General features: G+C 40.9%; 1 protein-coding gene across 4 annotated transcripts; it reads right to left on the bottom strand.

The window, feature by feature from the left end:
* Positions 1–586: 586 nt before the first annotated feature.
* LOC311049627 (RNA-binding protein 39-like) lies at positions 587–17,425 on the bottom strand. Of its 4 annotated transcripts, none has more exons than XM_084063357.1 (16): positions 15,502–15,535; positions 13,174–13,238; positions 11,698–11,754; positions 11,339–11,385; positions 10,666–10,902; positions 9,697–9,750; positions 9,420–9,537; positions 8,525–8,677; positions 6,926–7,063; positions 6,748–6,813; positions 5,452–5,656; positions 4,791–4,877; positions 3,102–3,366; positions 2,502–2,607; positions 2,203–2,281; positions 587–1,573 (listed from the first exon to the last, which is right to left on the bottom strand). In XM_084063357.1, the coding sequence occupies exons 2-16, from the start codon at positions 13,177–13,179 to the stop codon at positions 1,470–1,472; spliced, it is 1,722 nt and encodes a 573-aa protein (XP_083919483.1). In that variant the 5' UTR covers positions 13,180–13,238; positions 15,502–15,535; the 3' UTR covers positions 587–1,469. The 4 variants fall into 4 exon arrangements, with proteins under 4 accessions (XP_083919483.1, XP_083919482.1, XP_083919484.1 ...); XM_084063356.1 differs by lacking the exon at positions 15,502–15,535 and adding an exon at positions 12,343–12,402 and having other exon boundaries at positions 13,174–13,194; XM_084063358.1 differs by lacking the exons at positions 11,698–11,754; positions 13,174–13,238 and adding an exon at positions 17,303–17,425 and having other exon boundaries at positions 15,502–15,565.
* Positions 17,426–24,310: the final 6,885 nt, after the last annotated feature.

Here is a 24,310-nt window from a genome sequence, read left to right as displayed (position 1 = left end):
TAGTTTTTGAATAAATAAGACAATGGTTATGTGATATACAAAATATAGCTTGGGGTTCTTCCTTACCCAGGTTAACCAAACTGTCATGGTCGCATGGTTGTACATGCATACATACATACAATATACACACTGTACTACATGTGCACCGCAAAGACCTAGTTTAGGCCTGGAGCAGACTGTCCTATGTGTTTTATCAGTAGTTTTATTCCTTGCTATGGACTAATTAATAAAAGATTTTCTACTTATTTAACAGACCTGCCTTGGACCTTCTTTAAGTTCACCGCCTTATTTTTTTCCACTGGGATGTCTACAAAGGAAAGGAACTTTTAAGTGTTGTCCTGACACTGCATCTGTTCTCAGTTTTGACATAATTACGGACCCACGCATCCCTTCATCCATTATCTGAAACTAAATGTATACGTTTAGGAAAAAATCTTTAGCTACCCCATATGGTTCAATGAAATATTTATAATATGTACATTATCTGAACCTTCCTCATTGAAATGACATCAGAAATAAATTCATAAAAGTATTACACTTAGTTTTTTAAATTATTTGATTGTTAAATACTTAATTAAACAAGTCAGACTTTAAAATAAAATTTAATCAAGGATTTTTACAAAATAAAACACTTGATTAGAAAACAGATCGTTAAATACCGATCAACAACGCAATTAAACCATCGCAACATTATCTTCTTCATCATCATCTTCCTCTGGACTGCCAGCCTCTGAGGAGCTCATGGAGCTTAATCATTGGACGACAATATGGGCGGGGCCTGCTGCTGGCTCCGCCCAGCGCCACTAACGAGCACAAACGAGAAATACAACTGAAGACATTTTACAAAAAACAGGAAATGGTTCCGGAGCCACACAACCAAAATACTAAACAACTCCCACCCTCTGTGTGTGTGTGTGTGTGTGTGTGTGTGTGTGTGTGTGTGTGTGTGTGTGTGTGTGTGTGTGTGTGTGTGTGTGTGTGTGTGTGTGTGTGTGCTTGCATAACTATACTTGTGGGGGCCAAATGTCCCCACCAGGAGGTTTAGGGGTTGGCATTGGGAGTTATTCCGATTTATAGTAGTTGGACACCAGTGTCGCGCACTGTAAAATAGCTCACGATGAGCTCATGATCAGTAATTTTTCATCTATTTCTAGAATATTTTCAGCTATTTTAGATGACATCCTAAAATGTTTATGTCCTCACAAGTATAGTGATACAAACGTGTGTGTGTGTGTGTGTGTGTGTGTGTCCTCTAGAAAGTTGTGGGGGGAGAGAAGACTTAAGCATTAAAAACAGGAAGTGACATAAACTACTTCCTCTCCCCCAGGAAAAAATAATTAAAAATCAACACCCACAAACTGTCAGTCAGAGGAATCAGCCAATAGGAACCAAAAAAAAGAAAAGAAGGGGGGGGCTCATAAGTCCAGTGTCCAATGGTTGTGCGGGCCAGTGTGATTTTACAGGTAAGATCACCGTCGCGGGGGCGGGATGAGGAGCTGAGTGGCTGTGACAGAGTCGGGGAACAGGTTGTGATAGGTTGGCAGAGGTACGTATGAAGCAGTGATCATCTTGCCTGCAAACACAAATATGAAATATTATTCAAAAGAAACACAAACTCCTGAACAGTGTTCCAATGGATCCAATGTAGTTATTTAGTCACAAGCTCTCGTTAATGCTTTTCATTAGTTCAATATCTAATTATAAAACCCACAAACACTCAACCACCTTAAATCCTGGTATCCTTATTTTGGGCATGTCAAAAACAATTCAAAATATAAAAATGTTCTCAAGAAATTCCCAAAATAGCAGATCGACAAGGTCACAACGACTGTTGTGTACTTGTAGATTGGCTGTTTTTGCAAATGCTGAACAAGTATAACATTAAAAAGATTGAAAGAGATACAAGGTTTCTGCCTGACAGCAATGATATATACTGTAGATTGAGTCTTGTTGTACCGAGATGACTGTACTAGCTGAGATTATTATACACCAATGGTGTCATTCACTGTAGTTATTTCATATACATCTGTATTATTATTAATAATATGTATGGGTGCACTGTCTGAATGTTTACAGTCAATCTATCTCAGTGGGTCAACAGGCTACTCTACATACAATAAATGAAGATTGTAAAATGAAATATTCCATTGATATAGGAGGTTAGTGGTTAAAGCTTATGTTGGATGATATATTATGTCTTACCAGCAAAGTAGCGCCCATGTAAGCCGTTAACGGCTGCCATGGCAGAAGGAATTGTGGGACACTTCACATAGACGTTACCCTGGAAAACAATATAACACACCCATGTTAGAGGTTTCACTGAATAGTCGACGAGTGCACTGGTTCTCAACGTGGGTTCCGGGGACCCCCAGGGGTCTGGAACTCAAGACTGTATGACCTATGTTCAAGCTGAACCAATGGTATGGCACCACCATGAGCACCAATGAAAAATGTATAAACAAAAAGGTCATGGCTTGTCAGGTCATCAGTAGGTTGCGTACCTCAGTGGAGTTCATGTCCACATAGATATGAATCACCCCTCCATGTTTGTTACACTCCTCTATGACATCATGCTGGATGTCCACATCCCACCCTGGAGCAGACTCACTGAAACACACACAAACAGGTAGATGTTACTATGACAGCTACACATATACACACTTAGACATACATGTTGAGATAGACAGGGAGACAGCCATTTAATGTCAATTTTCGTGCTTTACGCTTCGAGCGTGTTCATACTTTCTTTCGTCTTTCCGACCAATCAGAGTATGCAACATTTTAATCAGTGTCTGCAACCATTCATTTTTCAAGAGGTACGCTACAAGTTGCTTTGAAGTCACTTTCGTGGTGAGACGTGTCGTTCGACACTTGTCGAAAACACATAGGTAGAGGAACATGTAGACAGACAGTTGAGCCTAATTTATGCTCCATCACAACGGTGTCACGTGCCAAAAAGAGCCGACCCACAAGTTCACAAAGAGTCACATTCCCAGCGCTTTGTGAGCTTGTAGGTCGGCTGTTTTTCCCGCACAATGCCGTCGTGCAACCAAGTATGAATCAGGCTTCAGACACAAACAGATAGACGGGTAGATACGTACTTGTTGGGGTTGAACATGTTGGACAGCTGGAAGCAGTGCGTGGCCAGAGGCTGAGACGGCAGGTTCATTGCAGAGTTCATAGCGGAGTTCATGGCAGAATTCATAGCAGAGTTCATGGCAGAGTTCATGTTGTTCATATTCATGTTGTTCATGTTCATGTTGCCCATGTTCATGTTGCCCATGTTTGCCATGTTCATGTTGGCCATGTTCATGCCTTGGTTCATGCCTTGGTTCATGCCTTGGTTCATACCTTGGTTCATGGCAGCTACACACACACACACACACACACACACACACACACACACACAAATACAATCATTAGTTAAAATACTGCCTACATAATCATTTACACAAAGAGTTTACATACACATTAATATGCTAATATTACACTGATTATGACAATACTGTGATTCAGGGTAAGGTTTTAAAGTCAAGCTGAAATGGTATTTTGCGAGTATCTAACTTCGGTTTCATGACATAACACTGAGCGGCGAGGAGCAAAAGTCGCAGCCAATCACACCGATGGGGGAGGGGTTTAACCACAAGGAGCTTTGCAACCTCCAGGGATGGACACCCGCTCTCTCCATGTCTTCCACCCACCTGGAATGGAAACTACCCCTACCCGCCTGGAGGTCACCTCAGACCACAAAGCAAAAAAATATTTAAAATAAAAAGATGTGTCTAATGCATTTCTTGCCTCAAATATTTTTCAGAAACATATTTTAGAGTACCGTTTAGCTTTAAACGCGTTTCAGAAAGTTGGGGGTGTTTGTTTCATGTAGAAATCACGATTTGATTTTGATATAAGAGTTTAAGAAAATGGAGGGAAAAAATAGGAACTGAGGATTTGCTTTACAAGGGTTAAAGGTAGGGTAAGTGATTTCTTTGGCAAAACTAAGTGTTAAATAGCTTTATATTCTGATAGTACTCATTGCTACTGAGTCTCCATGTCTCTCCAGCTCTTATTAAACAGAAAATGCATATTCAGGTCGGGATACCAATTTTATCCGATCAGGATAGAGAACTCAGTCAGGATACAGATTAAACGAGTGAAATTGGAAGCGATGACAAATAAATTAGTTGACAAAATTGGAACTGGATCACTATTAAGCTGAAAAATGGGTACTCTCTCCTTATTGGCTGAAATCTTGAACCTGAACATTTATTTTCTGTTTAATAAAAAGCTGGAGAGACAGGGAAACCCCTGTTACTGAACAAACACTCTACATAGCAATGATTGCTGTCAGAATATAGAGCTTTAACCTTTTAACATAAAGCTTTTTGTTTTAACCAAAAAAATATCACTTACCCTACCTTTAACAAAACATTTGTCATTTCAGCTAGACTTCAAAGAACCACTTCCCCCATTTTCGACCCATCTTCATAACATAACTGATCCTCAGTAATGCTCCATTTCGGCACCATTTCTGTCTACTACTCGGTCTGTGTCTCAGAGGGGGTCTGTGGACAGTTCAGAAACGCGCCTACCAGTGACATCATCAATGGGTAATCTAAGGGTAATAGAAACGGCAGGCTTTCTATCCCTGGAAAGTTATCACGCGATAATAGAAGCCATTGTTCTCGCATTCATAAAACGTAAAATAAAAATGTAAGATCTTGTTTGAAATGTCCAAACCTGCCTACCGATGATGTCACTGGTATGTACAGTTATGTATGTAGTGTATGTACCTGACACAGCAGCCATAGCTCCTAAAGCGATCGCTCCACTCATCTGCAAGGCCTGTTGTGCTGCAGGTGGCATCTGGAGACCTGTACCTACAATACACACACACACACACAAACACAGTTAAATCTGTACCTACAACACACCCAGTTTAATCTGTACCTACAACACACAAGGTTTATTCAGCCAGACAGCAATATAACAATACTAACAACATAGTTTACCCATTACAACTTGCTGCTCTGAACTGTATAGGACCATACTACAGTACAATTCCCCAATCTACTGTCTCTGTAAACCCAGTTTACAAACCTTCATTGTATTTTGTATAATAATCATACACATAGTGGTGCAATTATTGTAGTGGTTCTCAAAGTGAGGTCCAGGGACCCACTGGGTTACTTGAGGCGGTTCCAAATGGCTTACAGGTCTGTAACTCTGACAGTGTACAAACGGGTCCATTTGGTTCCATTTGTACACTCTCAGAGATATGGTGGTCGTTGAAACTAAAACATTTGAGAATCACCAGTATTGTAATTGAGATAGCAGGCGTGAAGTCCACATACCAGCTCTGACAGTGTGATAAACTGGTTCTGGATAACTGTTCCAAACACGGAATGAAACCGATTCCGGTTCCTCAAGGTCAACCCTAACCAGTATACTAACCCTCAGCCAGTCTAGCCATCAGCTGCAGTCTTCCAGTAGTGCCCAGGTCTATGCCGGTGCGTTCCAGTTCATCAGAGTCCAGGAAGGAAGATGCGGCAGAGCCGTCCGTCCTCTCGGTCACATGTCCCACCTTCATGGGTCGCCCCGCAAGTTCAAAGCCATTGAGCTGTTCTAGAGCTTTCTTAGCACACTCCGAGTCTGAAAACTGATACACAACAGCACACACACACTCTCAAGAGTCTGAAAACTGATACACAACACACACAACACACACACACTCAGTCTGAAAACGATACACAACACACACTTTCACTCAGCATATAACCTCTAATAATAAACGCAGATTCACCTTTACACATCTGTAACTCATTAACAAATCATTCATGTACTTCATATTTAAATATGCACCATTTACCTCATAATTCATAACCATTGCAATACCCTTACAAACAAATATTTACCTACATGTTTACATGTTCAAACCCTGAAATACAGGGCTCGACATTGTTTTAGTCGCAAAATATCCCAACATTTAATCTGTGTGAGCTCAAACTATAATTGGGAGCATTCCTGCAAGTGCAAATTGGAAATTATTCTTCTGGTGCAAACAAAACTGGACATTGGGTGAACCCAAACTAGAGCTACTCTTCCCCTGCCATTCAGAAAAAAAGACATGCCAGTCAGTAGTAGGCACGCTCTGGTGCTATGTAGCGTGGGGATAGTTTGCTCATTGACACAACAGAGCAGAGAAGTTGCTGCGCCGACATTCTAGCAATATCTGTATTTCAAGTATGTTGAGAAATTAGATCGTAGAAAGGAACATTGTGAATGTGGCTGCTCCATGTGAGAACAGGTGTGCGTGCGTGCATTTGTGTAGCTTTTTTCTCTTCTCTCATGTTTCTACAGGCACTGTTTATTCTATGCTTCATGTCTGCACAGATGCACACACTTTCTACCATTGCCTTCATTGTGTTGATGACATTAACTTATGCCAATATTATTTAGGTCACTATAGTGAATTCCCATTATATTAAATGGATAAGGAACAGACAGCCAGGACACAAGGTTTTAAATCCTGGACGCAGGACACTACATAAATACTCAGTGGTGGCCTACCATGTGTTTTAAGGCTACTTTCACCATTTAATGTTACTTCTAAACCGTATTGTTATGTTGATGTTTATCAATAAAAAAAAAGGAAAAAAGAAATCACATACATAAAGAATTTCTTGGTAGCACCAGTGCTACCAAGAAAAATAAGTTCAATAAGTATTGATGAAAGTGATGAAGACTCACAGTGATGAAGCCGTAGCCTTTAGAACGTGATGTCTCGCTGTCCATCATCAGCTGGATGCTCTCAATCTGAAAACACAAGGTCAACGGTCACTGACACATTGAACAATCATACATTCTGTACACTATTATAGTATTCAACCGTCTGTCTTTGCGTGTGTGTGTGTGTATGCGTGCATACCCGTCCAAAAGGTTCAAATATTCCTTTCAGCATGTCCTCAGTGATGTTGAAGTGCAGTGAACCGATATACAGCCTCATTGGACCTGTACTGCCTTTCTGAAGGTTGTTAGCCATGGCTGCAGCTCTGTTCTTCTCTGCCTGGAGACACAAACACAGTCAAATTACATGTTTTTATCATTGTATGATTTTACTTTGTAAATACCCATATATTTGGCAATGCTGTTAAGACTTTGAAAGCAGTGGTATTGGGCTGGTTTTATTTCCATTGGGCAGGCTAGTGTTTATTGGCCACTGGGCTGGTTTTGTCATGCAGACCTGGCAACCCTGGTCAATAAGAATCCACAGAAAAACATTTTATTTTCTCATCTGCCTTTGATCACACATTCAACAAGTACCAACGACAGTGACCTACAGGGTGACACTATGGCCCCCTTCATGTTCATTATAGCGATGGACCATGCCCTGAGACTCGCAATCAGTGGCAGGGAAGAAGCACTGGGGTTCACGCTGGTCCAGAAGAAGTCAAAGCGAGTACACCCCATCATGATTAGTACCGTGACTACGTAGATGACATTGCCCTAGTCTCGGATACAGCAGAGAAAGGAAGGGAACTACCTCTGGCAGTAGAAATGGAGTGCAGGAAGATCGGCCTCCAGCTCAAGGCCAAGAAAACAAAAGGTATTGACAGTTAACGCGAAGGACAAAACCAATGCCACTGCCAACGGGACAGCGCTCGAGGCAGTTGAGGACTTCAAATATCTCGGGGCCTGACTGCTTCAACGGAACAGGACCTGAACGTACGGAGGGCCTGGAATAAGGACAGTGTGGAAATCTGACATGGGAGAAGACCTCAAGATGCAGTTGTTCGTAGCTACAGTGGAGTCCCATACTGCTGTATGGGGCTGAGACATGGACCCTCACAGCACAACAGGAATGGGTCCTGGATGGAGTCTACACAAGAATGCTACGAATGGCACTAGGTGTCACATGGATGGACCACATCAGAAATGTGGTCCTCTACGGGGACCCACCATGTGTCACAGAAAAGGTCAGAGAGAGAAGGATGAGGATAGCAGGGCACTGTGTCAAGCACCCGTAACTAGTGGCGAGCAAACTGGCAATGTGGGAGACCCAAACCAGGGCACAGCCAGGAAAGGCAAGAAGCGCACCACCTACGTAGATGCACTGTGGTGCGGCAGCAGAGCTAACAACACTGCAGAGCTTAAGACCCTGATGCTAGACAGGAGAGTGTGGAGGGCAGCGATTCAGAAGTCCCGAGTTGATGTTGGCTAGACCGCTCTCTTGCATTGCATTGAGAATCACAAAAAAAGACTGCATAATTATAGTCTGTGTATATTCATCTTTAAGAGATAAAATCATAGCTTTTCAAAAGATGAGCTACTAATCACCTATGTGTGAATCAAATGCACTGTAGTGTCAGTATGTGACCGTTAGCCTACAACTTTATAGCATTTTGCCAAACACATGATAAAATACCTTCATGGTTTGCAGTTTGAACCTGCAATATTATGCATCTCAACATATGCAATATAATTTCATGCTGTCAGATGTCTACAGAGTGCTGTGGGTCATATGTACCTGTGAGGCTTGTACTATGATGGGCACTCCCAGAAGTCTCTGTCCAGACAGGCCAATGGCCAGGGGGACTGAGTTGGCCTCCACGAACTCAATGTAGGCGATGCCCTTTGACCTGCGAGAGTTCCTGTCCGAGATCATCCTCACGTCACGCACCTGAAAACCGATATCAAAACAATTGATGTATTACCACAACATAATGAAAACGGTAAAACAGTGACAGGTTAAAATCAAGACCTGCTACTGTGAGTGTCTAACCGGAAATACCACCCAAGAAAGTTACATTGATGCTTTGCAGATCTGTTTACATTACCTAGGAATACAAACAGAAGTCCCGCCCTATTGACACACTCTGCTGTAGGTCGTTACCAGGCTTTTCTCCTAGTCGTACTGCCAATTCCTCTTGAATGAACGATGAACTGTACAACATGTCTGCTAACCTCTATTGATGTCCTCAGAAGACACACGCACACTCAACACAGACACACGCACCCACACATTCAACTGCACACAAGGTACTTGTCGTTTGTCGTGTCTCATGTTCGATTACTATGTTTACAGTAACTTACTACTTGTTTTTAGGTGAGAACCTTATAAGCCCTATATGGGTTTCCTTTCTCACCAGCACGTATTTCTGTGTTTATAATGTTACTTTTGTACTATTTTTATTGTGCGAATAAATAAATTAAAAAGAAAAAAAAAATCAGACAGCTATATATCACCAGCTGCTTTACCAGGAGAAAGTATCACATGACTGAGAACATGCCCTCTCAGCGCTGCTCTCCCCATCAGTAAGAGTCACTAATATAAACAGTGACAAAGACCCCACCTGCCATTTAACCTGTCTGTCTGTATATTTAACCTGCTGACTAACTAGTAGTTTAACTAGTTGACCAACCTTTCCTACAGCAGAGAAGAACTCTTCCAAGTCACGGGGTCGTATCCTTGCAGCCAGCTGCATACAGAACACAGTCCTGGCATCCCTCTCCTCTGGAGTCAGGTTGTCTATTGGCTGCCTGTTTTACACACACACAATTATTATTTTTTTATCTCGTGTATGGGTAATTAAGAGTAAAATTATTTTTTCATCAATACAACAGTATTTTTAGGACACATGAATTTCACCACAGGGATCAATAAAGGTCCAACTTATTTACGATCAACTCTGAACTCACCTGATTGGACTCTTGTCTTTCCTGAACGGACTACGACTCCTGGACCTCTTACGACTGGACAGACAGACAGACAGAGAGTCAGTTACATTGACTGTTATATTTGTATTCATCAGTTAACATGGGTCACATTGAGTTTACACTGCGGCTTGCAGTACAACCAGTTAATTTAAGCCTACTGAAATGGTGTGGAAAGACAATAAATCGTTAGAGCGTTAGCGAATGTATCTGTCTCGCAGAGACCGTTGCCTCGTTCAAGATGATTTTATGGAGTTGATTCTACACATTAAATAGGCTGACATATCTAGAAGCACATTAGTGGAAAATGTAATTACGGTAAACATTTTAAAGTATCGAAAAATGAAATAAAAAAACAAGATACAGCACAGCAGTAATTTTCCAAACCCCTGCAGGTTTCATGATGCCGATATTCCAGTTTATACACTACGGAATGTGGCCCGCTTAACACATTCTCTGCAAGGTATTAATTCATTCACCAGCGTTTTCACCTTATTTTGACGATCTACGGAGCACCACAGAAGCCACGTTGTGGACGCGGATGTAAACAAAAGCTGTCTGGGGGGGGGGGTGGTATATTGAATATGTCTCGTTTTCACAAACAAAACGCAGTCTGGGAGGAGAAATACGAGCTAGATGTGTTTTTCTATATCTGATAACATGGGAGTGGAGACATTAGCATCTTTCCGCCGGTCATTAAATTGTCTTAGGAATGCAACAAAAAAAAAAATCTCCATGATTTCAAGGCTCCATGGGGTGAGTAATCAATAGGAAAAACTTTTTTTGGGGGGTGACCTATCCCTTTAATCCCTATATACTTCTTTGAACGGGGTCCCCCAGGGGTCTGTACTTTTTTCCCACTAGACTAAAATCTCTTAACCGAAAATAGTCAATCCACAAGCTCACGAGCAAGGCGGACTTGTGGTGGTCTCTATAGACAGGTACAGTACTTACAAGGCGGGCTTGTGGTGGTCTCGGTATCTCCCAGTGCGCTCTCGGCTCTTGGAGCGACTCTTGCGTCCTCTGCTCTTCTTGCGTTCTCTGCTTCTGCTCCTCTTCCTGTCGTGGCCACTCTTGTCGTGACCACTCTTGTCGTGACCGCTCTTGTCGTGACCGCTCTTCCGGTCTCTGCTCCTCTCTCTGCTCTTGCTCCGCTTCTTGTCTCGGCTACGACTGCGGCTTCTCTTCTTCCTGGAGGAGCAACGTTTCACAAGCTGTACTTACTGCTCCTGTTGATGTTTTTACAGTGTAGAGCTCGACCGATATATCGACCACTATTTGACTTTTTTTTCGATATTGGAAATGATGCAGCCAATGAGTCCTGATTTTTAACCCCTTTCAATCTGATGTCCCTAATTTGGGCATGTCATTGTAGCCAAATTGAAAAATCTTTGAGTGGTTACATATAATGAAGTTCTGTTTATGGGTAGATCTTTTTATCCAACAATGTATTTATTTATTTGCATTGGTTGCTTAAAAGGTTAAATGATCTCTAACACATACTTCAATCCAAATGCATTCATTAGAAAGTTTAGCAGTTTTTGACAAAGTATCAGTAGTCAGACCCAACAAACAGTCATCGTGGGGCTCTGGTACTGTGGTGTTGTGTGATGGAGTGTGTCGTTACCTCTTGGAGCTGTGTTCTTGTCCATTAGGACTGAGGTTCTTGTCGTCCTATGGGTGTCGATAGAGAACAGCATGAAGAGGAAACATTCACGTTGTCAGAGAAGGGGGAGGGGGGGGTGGAGAGAATATAAAAGGCATTAAATCATAAATCTTGTTCAAAAACACAGTTAGGGGAGGAGGGGAGGGGGTCTTAGATCTACGGTCAATGAGTCTTAAAAAGTGTCACGTCAGGGTCAAACGTCCCACATTAAGTCACACACAGTCAGGCCCTGCGTTCAGTCCCCAGGCTACAGCTGGGACTGCGGCCCAGCTGAGAGCTCCAGCAGTGGAGAGGCCCAAACGCTCCACGCTCCAGCTCACCCAGACATCTCCAGGCCGCTGCGGTTGCTGCTGTTGTGGCGAGTCCTCTGAGCGGCCCTGAAGCAGACAGGGAGTCAGTCACTTCAACCGAGTCTCACCTTTTACAACACACACCACCATGACTGAGCTAACTCATCTCTGTGGCTACAATAAGGCTTTTAATGTAAGGCCCCCAGCACACATCCCCCTTCTGACAGTGAGAGGTTGTTTTTCCACAATGACTACTACGACACCCGGCAGCAACAAAACCTACATCCTGTGATGTAAAGCAGTCCGACATACAGACTGCTCGGTCAATGTTCTCTAAAAACCACTTGCACCCATACGTACTTCATTGACCGGGGTTCACCAGGGGTCTATTCTTGATTTTCCGTTTTCCCCCTCTAAACCAAATCTCTTCACCAAAAATAGCCAATCTACAAGCTCACAACGCGACGTGTTGTCAGCTTGTAGATCTGCTATTTTTGGCGAATGTTCGCCTGTGATGACACGCCCAGAATATGGACGTTAGGGTTCATGTGGTTTAAACAGCTTCAGGTGCCAGTAACACCGGAGTCCACATGTCACTTCATTGTGCCATTTGATTCTGCATCCCAGTTGTGTAAAACTGTGTGGTTCTGCACCCACATTACTCAATGGTTTTACCTCAGACGCTGTAGTGTGTTGGTCATAATGGGTTATGCCATCTTGCATCCCTGCTGAGTGCTTAAAAAGGGAGACACAATGGCTTGGTGAGGCCTGACACGTTCTGGCCAGCTCAGGTCATCTCTGATCAATCTGGCCGTTTCTCTGTTCTGCACTTGCAATTAAACTACGGCTGTAACAGTTAATTGAACTAATCAATTTAATACCAAATAAATAAAATATCTTTGATTTTGCAATTTTTTCACAGCTGCTGGAAAACAAAACTTTTCAGTTGCTCGTCACTTCAATTTTGCAAGCGAGGGGGAAGGATAGTCCATTATTAAACATAATGGAGGACTTCTTTTGTGTGTCCGATTATTAGGAATTATTTCTAGACTTCACTACTTTGAATTGAATATATACAGACATAGATTAGTGTTTGTCAATTCGTTGATATAGGTGTTTTATCCAAAAACGTGATTCTCAATTATTTAATTATTATTCAAAAAAGGAGTCGATAGAATAATCCAGAAAATAATGGATTGTTGCAGCTCTGGGCTAAACTAGAATGAATCACGCAGTGTAACGTTGTCTTACCATTAACCTTCTTAACAGCTCAACTGAGACCCAGACAGTCCATGCACTCACAGCTTTCTAACCAAATATTAATTATCATCATTATCCTCTCCCATGAGGCTGTATTCTTCTTCTGGGGGGGGTGGGGGGGGGGGGGATCTTTCTTTGGGCTAATCCATGGGCCAACCCAAAAGTTTACAGTTACCAAGGGAACCACAGTCATGTTACCATGGGGACCACAGTAGAGCAATGCATGATGGGGGGCTTTTTTACTACCTTCATGTTTCTGACAGATCACACTGGCATTCAGGGGAGTAGAGGTGAGAAATCGTTAGGCAAGTCTACAAAGAAAGATAGATGTGCATTTATTCATCAGAGGCTGAAAAGGAAACGGAGTCAGCATGTGCAACACAAGCACAACAACATTAGTCTGCTCATACTATACCGCTGGTTCTCAAGGTCGGCCCGGGGACCGTCAGGGTCCACAAATAGACCCTTAAAGGGACTATTAACTCCTGAGAATGTAATGGAACCAAATGGACCCTTGGTTCCATTTGTACACTCTCTGAGTTAAGTAAGCACTGAGGATTTCATGTAGATTGATGTCACAGAGATAAACACATGGTATCAAATGGTGGGTCCGTGGTTTAAACTTTAATGCATAACAAACTATGGTGGGTCCGTGGTTTAATCTTTAATGCATAACAAACTATGGTGGGTCCGTGGTTTAATCTTTAATGCATAACAAACTATGGTGGGTCCGTGGCTTAATCTTTAATGCATAAGAAACTATGGTGGGTCCGTGGTTTAATCTTTAATGCATAAACTATGGTGGGTCCGTGGTTTAATCTTTAATGCATAACAAACTGGGGGTCCATGAAATCAAAAAGGTTCAGAATCACTGAACTTAACTATACTGATACCCCAATCTACACTGTAATTTGTATTATTGTAACTCTGAGGGTGTATAAATGGATTTGGTTCCATTTGTACGCTCTCAGAGTTACAGATCTGTAAGGTCCATTTCGACCACGGGTGGTCCCCAAACCTGATGTTGAGAACCAGTAGGTATAGACACTAGTCATGCCCTGCTAATGGAGCTTACAAGACAATTAGCACTTCTGTACTCATATTTATTTTTATACTTTAGTGAGGTCACTCCTGGCCTGGGTCTAACACTGTGTTGCTATTAACAACGTAACATTTCCAAACCACGGGTGTTTCTCAATACCAGCAACCTCTTTATGGTCACAGCAAAAAACTACGTATTGAGCATATTGTGTTATACAAATGAAATTACATAACTTCACAACAAGCTGGTCTATAGATTTTCAAAGGCTACAGCTAAAAGAAAACCCACAGGGCCTGTTGCATTTTACCATTTGAAGCCTGGGGTATTTCAGTGTGTTTCTATGCTTATGACTGTCACAACAGCTGTCAGCCATGCATGGTGTTGTTTAGGACAAGCTGTGAAATGTCATCATTTGGCATGTGACTGCTACTTGACCTCTGCTAGAACCATTTTATGAATAAGAATGCATTTACTTCATTTGATGATTCAGAGAATGGACAGAGGAGAGACATCAGTGTTCCAGGAATATTAGAACCGTGCTGGTGGCACTATATTCTGATAGTAATTATTGCTATAGACTAGAGTGTTCAGTAACAGGGTCTCCCCGTCTTTCCAGCTTTTCAACAAACAGGTTTTTGGCAACCCTAAAATACATGTTGCCAATTTCAGCCAATCAGGAGAGTACCCATTTATCAACTTCAATTTTATAGTGTTTCAATTCTGTCTGCTCATTTCTTTGTGTCAGCTTCTATGAGAGTTCTCTCTCCTGATTGGATAAAATTGGTATCCTGACCTGAAAAATAATTTTCTGTTTACACAAGAGCTGGAGAGGCAGGCAGACTCCTGTTACTGAGCAAACACTCGCAATGAACAAATAGTAGTAAATAGTAATGATATCAGAATATAGAGCTATTTAACACTTATTTTAACAACAAAATATCACTTGCGCTACCTTTAACACGTTCTAAAAATGTGTCTGGGATTAGATTAGATTAGTTTGTAGCTGTTTAATAACTTATGAAGTGTAACTAAAACAACTTGGTATAGCTCTCATGGGTCAAATTATTTACTAAATAATTTAAAACTATTTCCTCAACTGTTACTTATTAGGAAAGTGGTTTTACAAAATCTGACTTAAATATTAATATATTTACAGGCAGAATAAAATGTAAAAAATAAAGCGTACAAATGCTCTTACACATCTATGAAAATGTTGATGTAAAGCTCATTGATTCCTGATCGCCGTGATAAGAACAGTGATGCATCCTAAGTATCTGAAAGCCTGTGGTATCTGAACTCTTTTCTGTACTGAAATCTGAAACTGAATTTGGGCTTTGAAGACAATGTCTAATCATTTCAAGAGAACACAAAAACAGATATTGAGAAACACCTCGTTTACATGCTGGAATGTTATTTGTTGCTTGGCAACAATAATTCAGTGAACCTATCGATGCATTTAAAAAAAAATACTTGGGGCTCGGCGATTGGTTGTATGTAGATTGACTGACAGGTGTCTGTGTGAGGATACCCACCTTCCGATATGGAGCGTCCAACATCGCTTCAATGTCCAGGTCATCGGCCATGATACCTAGTGATCTACAAACACACACAATTTAGTCCATTATGGATTTTGACAACATGCTTCAGAAAGTAGGTTAAATCAACTGAAATGGGAGAAAGAGAGAGACAATGTTTATTCTACCGCATAACTAAAAGCTGTAACTGGCCATCGTGTGTGGTTACAAGAAAAGTGGTGTCTTCAAACCACGTACCGAATGTCACAATGCAATCAGCATGGAGTCCTGTGTCGCCATAGGCCCGCCCCTTTGGGGCCCGAGCAGCTTTAAAACTTGATAAGCCCCCAGGTGGTCTCATTTACATCAATGCTAATGTCATTCCCCCCCTCACCCTCATACCCGACTAACTACTTCTCCAACGTGAGTGACACCCACAATACTAGAGGGAGCGACAATAACAATCTGGTACCACCCATCTATAGAACAAACATGGGAAAGTTCTCATTCTACTACTCTGTCACCAAAATGTGGAATGCCTTGACACCATCCCTTTAAAAATGTGGCTTCTTTCAAGACAGGCAATGCCTTTTTCTTAAAGTGTTCCAGTGTTAACAGCCCACAGCTTGATAAACCTGTTTTATGATTAGTTCTCACTGATAAACGACCCCCCCCCCCAAACAGCAAATCAACAAGGAATTGGCTCATAGCAACTCAGATAATGAACCCTCCCAGGATAAGTTGCCTCTGAATAATTAGGACTACCCACACAAAAGTTAAACACAAGGACAGTTTCTACAAGAGACTTGAAATAATATAACCATGGATTTTCCCTAATGTTCTGGACACGTTTTGTATATATATATAGTATCTTTAATTTCAGGCTTGTGAGAATCATCAGTGAATACTGAGTTAATAAACACAATACTGAATTAATATGACGATGAATACTGAATGAATGATTATGACACAGTGCATACCTAATTCATTAATGAATGACAATAAATACTGAATGAATGAACATATTATGAGAATGAATACTGAATACAAATAGTGGTCCTGTAGTGGAAGTTAACCTAACAGATCATCCTTTGCTTTACAGAAGGACTTGAAACCTTTCATCTTTAAGTTCATTCAGAATCAACTAGTTCCATGTTCTGGTGCCAGAAATGGGACCAACGCATTTCAGTACCATCTTAATCCATGTTACCATGTTATTAATATCATGTTAAACATGTAACCACCACAATGTAAACCGTAGTCCGTATGACTGTTGGCATTAGATACAAACAAGCAAAAATACATTTTAAATAAAACTCACCGCTAAGCACCAAATCATTCAACTAAATACAACATAAACACATCTCCCCTGCTAAACCCGTTAGCATCCTTGCTAGCGAGCTCAGTTGTTACACAAACATGTGAGACCCTCCGAATTCCGTGACTGCAGCGATTGTTTAGCATGAAATCCCGTCAAAATATATAAACATATGTTTATCTCTGTGACATATAAACATTTTAAGGGCCACTGCATCTGCGTAACGCAGAGGTAATCTAACGTAGCTGTACACGCCTAAGGGTGTAAAAAATATATTTTTTTTAAATACAAAAAAACACTTTACGAGCCTCTAAAAGCCCCCAAACACAAATCTGACTCACGGTATTTAAACACAATTCTCCAGGTCACCAGTGTCAGTGTAACACCGTCCTCCGTCGGCCTACAGAGGAACAGTGTTTGTTTTCCTTGGCTGTGTTTTAACGGAACATTGCAATGCTTTCCCCATCATTATAGTCACTAAATACAGAACACAATATTTACCTTGATATGAAGCGCTAGTAGAATGAACAAATGTTTCAATTAAAAGTGAAAGATGTTATAAAGTCTCTTCAGCGTGTCGTCGTTGCCCGCGTACCTCCGTGCTCTAATAATGGCGCATGCAGCTACTGACTGTTCACGCGAGATTTGGCACGCAAGTAACCCGAGACTCGAACCTCCAATAGCATATTGCCGTCTGCAGACTGGAGTGGAGACCGTTGAAGACCCGCCCTCAGAGCCAGTGTTAATAAATAAATAAATAAATTAAAGGTAGGGTAAGTGATGATAAGTGGTTAAAATAAGTGTTAAATAGCTCCATATTCTGATAGTACTCATTGCTATAGTGTTTGTTCAGTAAAAAGGAGTCTCCCATGTCTCTCCAGCTCTTTATTAAATAGAAAATGCATTCTCATTGCTCTCGGATTGGCCTAATTGTGTCACCTACCTGAAAATGTACATAATATTCTGTTTACTAAAGAGCTGGAGAGACCCATGTGACCTATGTAGTTAAAGTGAAGTGAAGGCCTACTGACAGGCTTACTGACAGGCCTACTGAACTGGTCAAGGCTTAGAAATCTCACATTTAGGCTAAATGACCCGCACCTCTGATGCTGTTTGATGATTTAAAACTACACCTTTTTCCTGGCATCAGTCATCAAAGCATTTGACGCCCACTTAGGTATTCACTTCACTTTGTTTTCAAGTACCACTTGCCAAAAACCCATTTGGACAGTCTGCCTTCTCAGTAAAGGGGGTAAAACTTTGGAACTCTTTGCCTACAGATCTAAAGAGATAGTAATGTGTTTAAAAGGGCTCAAATTATGGTTGAAACAACAACTGCTCAAATTAATAGTTTGACTGGTTATTGGAATGATTATATCTACTTTTGTTTCACAGGTTAATGTATTGGGACTGATTGATTAATGGTTAATTATTGCTATTATGATTGGGTTTTAGATTAGTAGGGTTTCTACTTAAAAAAGCCTCCTGTCGGCAGGTGTTAAATTATCACTCCTGCTATAACACTGGTTGTGATGTCCATGTCAAATCAAAATACCGTAACATAATGATTGCTATGGGAATACATAGCTATTTAACACCATTTAACCAAGAAAACATCACTCTGCTTTAAACTTTAAAACGTTATTTGGTACAACTGGTTATACAATCATGACATTCCATTTCCTGTCAACTCCAGACTGAATGTACCTGGATTGTAACTAGGGTCCAAGTGCCTGCCTTGTGTTCAACATAGAAAAGGCTAGCCTCACTCAGGCGGCCCACAGGGCTCAAGCCCACTCCTGGAGGTCATTATAATAGTCGACTAGTTTGACTACTACTAATCTGAGTTCCCAGAAGTTTTCGCCAGCTCTGGCGAGGAACAGACTACTACCGACAGTGTTGACTAGTTTTTGGTGAAACCCCTAGTGTGCATGTGTGTGGATGAGCGCAACTGAACCTGTTCAAGGGTGTTGTAAAAGTGTATCATTGCCATCATCTCATTCAGGTAGATGTATTCACCTTGTGTTTGTCAATTGTTGTTTTAAAGGGGCTAGAAAGTGAATTACAAATATGATAAACTAATCTTTATATATCTTCATATAATTCATCAAGTTGTAACTTGGGGCGGCATATGGTTTTCATAGTTGTAGATATAGTTATTTTGGTGATGGTGCCAAATTGACACGTTGCAACCAATGGATTGCATCTTGCTTGATTCATTAGTCTCCACATACAAGGCTTGCATGACAGAGATGTGCAAAAGTCACAAAGATAAACCGGATTATTGATTAAAACAGTCCACGGTCATCCATATAAGCTACTGAATTCAGAATACATGTATGCCGACCACAACTCTATTGAGATGCATAACGGGTAATATTTTTGGTTGAATTAATAACTAATGGACGTTTCTATAGAGGTTGTTCAAGTCGTGTCTTTATTCACACACACTTGTAAATACATTTTCAGTTTAGCATGTATGTATCAATGTGAGTGAATTACTCACGCCGTAGAGCTGAGCCCTGAGTCTCTTCTCAAATGAGGAGAATCTCTAATAGCATCGCTCTGGAAAAGGGGTGGATATTGGCACGTCTACCTGGGTCATGATTCCATCTGTCAATAGGCGTGGAACAGATAAAATACCTGAAACTACTGCAGAGCCATTTGTCCTGGCAATGAAGGCAGATTGTAGCCTTTCCCACTCAAGACAAAATCCAGGGTGTGTTTTGTCCAGTGGGAAATGTGTTTATAGGGCCCTATCTTACATACACCTGGCTCAAAGTGAGCGACCAGCACTGCACAAGTGTCATTGCTGTTTTCTGATTGACGCAGCGCAGTTGTAATTTTCACGCCCAGTGCCTACGATGTGTGTAATAGTAAATGTAGAATCAACACAGATCACACAAATCACTTAGGTTAACATAGAATTGTGTGACTTCAGTGTTTATTTGATCTTTAAAAAAAGCACTTTTGTGCCCCTTTACAACTAATGTGGATGTTGATATGTGTAATTTTGAATGCAGCCATGCAATAATCAATATTGAAAGAACATAATCATCATGACCCACTGTATCTCATCTTTCTGATGCATGTTTTCTCAGTTTTTGTAAGAGGTTATTTGAACGCTGTGATGTAGGTCATACAGACACAATCTTGTCTCTCATGTTCTGTGTTTGTTTTGTGCTCACAGTGCGCAGTAAAGCAGGAGCTGGTCACAGTGACAAGAACATGAACAGAGAGGGCTCCTCCAGCCAGAAAGTGCAGCACCAGCCCAGTGCCACCAGGGGGCAGAAGACAAAGAGCTCTGGCAGCAGTAGCTCATCCTCCCAGATAACTTCAACATAATGTAGTTAGCACAGGGGTTCTCAAACGTTGAGTCATGTCAAGGACCCCCAGTTCGGTATGCCATTAGGTCACAGACCCCCATTACTGTGTGTAGAAATGGAACCAAATTGGTTCCATTTGTTCACTCACAGAGTTACAGACATGTAAAGGGCCATTTGGTTCCTAACTATCAAGAGTTTGCATCCTTAGATTCCTTACTCATCTCCAACTGCTGTACAAAGTGCTTCACAAAGAAAACAAGAAGAAAACAGTACACAAGAAAGAAAAAAACAATGCAGAAAACAATGCAGGAATGCACATGTACAAACCACTTTCATACCGGTGCAAGACCAGCGGAGATAGACTAGAATGATCGACTAGGAGTGGGCATTAAAAGCTAATCTATAAAAGTGGGTTATAAGGAGGGATTTAAACCGAGGGAAGACTCAGTGAACCTGATCTCCAGGGGCAGGGCATTCCAAAGAGTAGGGGCCCTGAAGGCGAAGGCCATGCGACCTTTTGAATTTAACTGACCTTCTGGAATGGCCAGGAGTGCTTGGTTTGAGGATCTCAGACTACGTGCAGGCACATAGGGGGGAGTAGGTCCGAGATATAGGCTGGAGCAAGACCTAGTCTGGCCTTACATGTAGTGAGTAGGATTTTAAAACTGATTCCAAATTCAACTGGCAGCCAATGGAGGGATACTAAGATGGGTGTGATATGGTCAAATTTTCTTTTACCAGTCAAAAGACGGGCCGGGCCGCAGCATTCTTAATAAATGTGTCTTGAACCCTATAGCACCCCTATTCTGGAGGAACATTTGCCATTTGCGGATCTACAACCATCCATCATCATTGTTCACAGATATATGCTCATTAAATGTCCCTGCGAGCTGTTTGTTAGGAGGAAGACACAAACATGATTTGACCTTCTGATGACACAACAATACAAGGTCAGGGGAAACCTGTCATGTGATAAATAAAACGGACTCTGATTCTACACATTGCTGATTATATACAAAATGCCACTGTAGTTTATTTATTTATACAATATATATATATTATATATACACCTGTTGTTACGATGAACTTTGCTTTAACCAAAATATAATACTTAGACCATCTAATAAAATAAAAACTAAAATAAAAACAAAGTCAAGATTCTTTCACAGTTGAGAAACAATAGTATGTTAACACCTCTTCAGTTTGTTTCTTCTTTGGTTGCTTCCATCAAGCCTTGTGCACTGCAAAAAAAAAAACATTTTCACCATTATCTATGTAACTGTCTGTGACCACTTCTACTACCTTCTGAGTTATGTGCCCCATTCATCTGTTGTGTTTTTTTTTAGCTCTAAACTAAGGTTGTCTGCTGTCCATAGAAACTACAGGTTTCTAAAACAAACTCCTGCACTTACCAGTTGTCAATCAAATGACAGGACAGTCAAATGTCTCTGTGGATCTGAAGTGAGAACCACGTCTTGAATGACTCATTTGAATGTCTGATTTAATGAGATGCATTTATCTATCGTGCGCACACACACACACACACTTATCTATCGTGCGCACACACACACACGCACACGCACACGCACACGCACACGCACACACACACTCACACTCACACTCACACACACACACACACACACACACACACACACACACACACACACCAACTTGCTTTGCATAGGAAATGAGTTAACTGTAATAAAATCCTCCTTATCCACCTAGCCCATCACGCTCTCCGCTCTCTCTGAAATGGCATCTTCATGGAGGCCAGCCTCATCTCCTATGGACGTTGACCCTGCTTCCTGTTGACCATGCTTCCTGTTTTTGAGCATCCTAGCCATTATCAACAGTTCCCTGGCTACTGGCACTGTTCCATCTTGCCTTAAACAAGCAGTAGTCCAGCCCGTTTTAAAGAAGCCAATTCTAGACCCCACCATCCTCAGTAATTATCAACCCATTTCTTAACTCCCTCTCCTGTCTAAGTTGCTGGAAAAGACGGTTCCCAGTCAGCTGCTGCCCTATCTCCATCAAAACGAGATCTTGGAAAAGTTCCAATCTGGTTTTAGGGCTGGCCCACACCGGCCACAGTACGGAATCGGCCCTTCTGAAAGTCACTAACTTGCACCTCCCACAAGACCAATCTCCCAGGACTAGCCAGGTCAGCTGTACATGAAGACTCCCTTTGAGGAACAAAGCTGCACCCACCATAGGGACCTTTAAAAACATGCTTAAGACCCACCTTTTTACTGTAGAGGACCCCTAGGTTCACTTGGTGATGTGTGGGTTGTGTGTATCTGTTTAGTTTTCTACTCCCTCCTGTTGTGACTGACTGACAGTGTGACTGCGTTCTTGTTGTCCCAGTCTAGTCTTCTTTGTCTTGTCCTATGTTTTTTTGTGTGAAGTGTGAGTAATGGGCAGGGTACTGTATGGTTGATGAGGTAATGGGGTCAGGTGTGTATTGTAACTAGCTAGGACTGTGAGATGGAATGTAGGAGTGGCCTAAGTGGAAAGACAGACAGAAATGAGCAGACAGAACAGACAGGTGGAGAGACAGACCGTGACATAAGCATGGTATTGCCGAGCCGAAAACAGGCGTAAGTTTGTGTATGAAATAGCACAAAAAAAAGGTTTGAGGTTAAAGCTGCACTATGTAACTTTCCTAGATTTGAACCCAAGTCTCCTGCGCAAGTACTGACACTTTTACCATTGAGCTAATAGGGCCTGCCTCCTTGATTGGGATAAATTTAATCTTGACCTTCAGGTCAAAATTTGTGTCAAATCAGAAACAGGATCGTGTCAAAGGTCCTTACATATCTCACTACATATCTCACCTAGACACATGATCTAAATGTCTCAATAAGAGCATGGGGGGCCAAATACAACCACCCCAATTGTATAAGTTATATTATATTAACATACTCTACCATATAGGCTACAGATTGGACAAAATTACAGCATTAAAAAAAAGTTATATGGTGCCGCTTTAACATAAATCAAATATCATTATCTATGGCAAAAAAAGCTAAACAGTAACCGTCTGCAAAGTAATAAGCCAATAATACAATTAACTAGCAGACAGGGGTGATTGACAGTCCTTATTATTGTACTTTGACAGATTTTCACCGGAGGACAAACAACTATGCTGTTAAATCATGCAGAGTCAGAGCTGGGAGATCTAGAGCTACTCTGTGTGTGATGTCACTTTAGCAACCGCTTATTAAGCATACCTGGCAGGGTTTTAAATAGACACTATCTATTAACATTAATCTGTATAAGAATTAAATAAATACAAATCTATCAATCCCCCCCCCCACCATATAGGTACTGTAGATAGGGTGACCACCTCATTTGGTAGCATGCGGGGGCCTTTAATCCTCTCAGAAATTACCCTCGACCCCCCACCCCTCCAGTTGTTTTCTGTACATTTATTGCTACGAGTGTTGATGATTTCTTGAAAAAATGTCTTGATTAATTGAATACATAGGAGCACAATGGAAACCAGCTCTCGAGGGCTTTTTTTGTTATCCTTTTAGCATCATTGTATAATTGTACCACTGTACTATTTGTAAACTGTTAATAATGAATTATATATTAATTATTAATTAATCAATTAATTAATTAATTATTATATATTATATAATAATAATATTATAATATATATAATATATATGATACTATATATTATAATATAATACATATTATATTAATAATATAACATAATACTATTATAGATTAAATACAATAATATATTATCATATTACAAAATATTATTATTGAATAATAATTCAATAATTAAATATTATTTTATTATGTAATATATAATATATGATATAATATATACATGATATCATATTTATATAATATAAATAATGTTGTACAATAAATATATATAGATATATGTTTTTGAAATAAATATATAAATATATACAAGCGAGCCAGTCTTTTGAACAGCTCTTTGAAAGGAACGGATCCCCAACATCCACCGGCTCCCATCAAAGAGCCATAAACTTGGCCATAAATCATCTCTCATTTCTCGCATCTCTACTTCCTACTCCACTACTAACCTCGCATCACCAGTCTTTCCACCTCGGAGGAAAGCCTGGTCTGTGTTACAGAAGACCCAATATGATCCGGTCTACTGAAAAAAAAAAGAAAAAATAATCCTTTTTCCGGATTCTGC

Source organism: Gymnoscopelus microlampas (genome assembly GCF_963454915.1).
Source record: "Gymnoscopelus microlampas genome assembly, chromosome: 7".
NCBI lineage: Eukaryota > Metazoa > Chordata > Actinopteri > Myctophiformes > Myctophidae > Gymnoscopelus > Gymnoscopelus microlampas.
Note: the sequence above shows the minus strand (reverse complement) of the source record. Positions and strands in the feature narration are given on the sequence as shown.

Bases quoted from the DNA above. Each gene is read 5' to 3' on its own strand.
- LOC311049627 (XM_084063356.1), bottom strand. The intron at 11,386-11,697 runs GTGAGCTGGAGC...CGACACCCATAG, and splicing joins AGCGGCCTGGAGATGTCTGG to GACGACAAGAACCTCAGTCC. The intron at 9,538-9,696 runs GTGAGTTCAGAG...TGTGTAAAACAG, and splicing joins AAAGACAAGAGTCCAATCAG to GCAGCCAATAGACAACCTGA.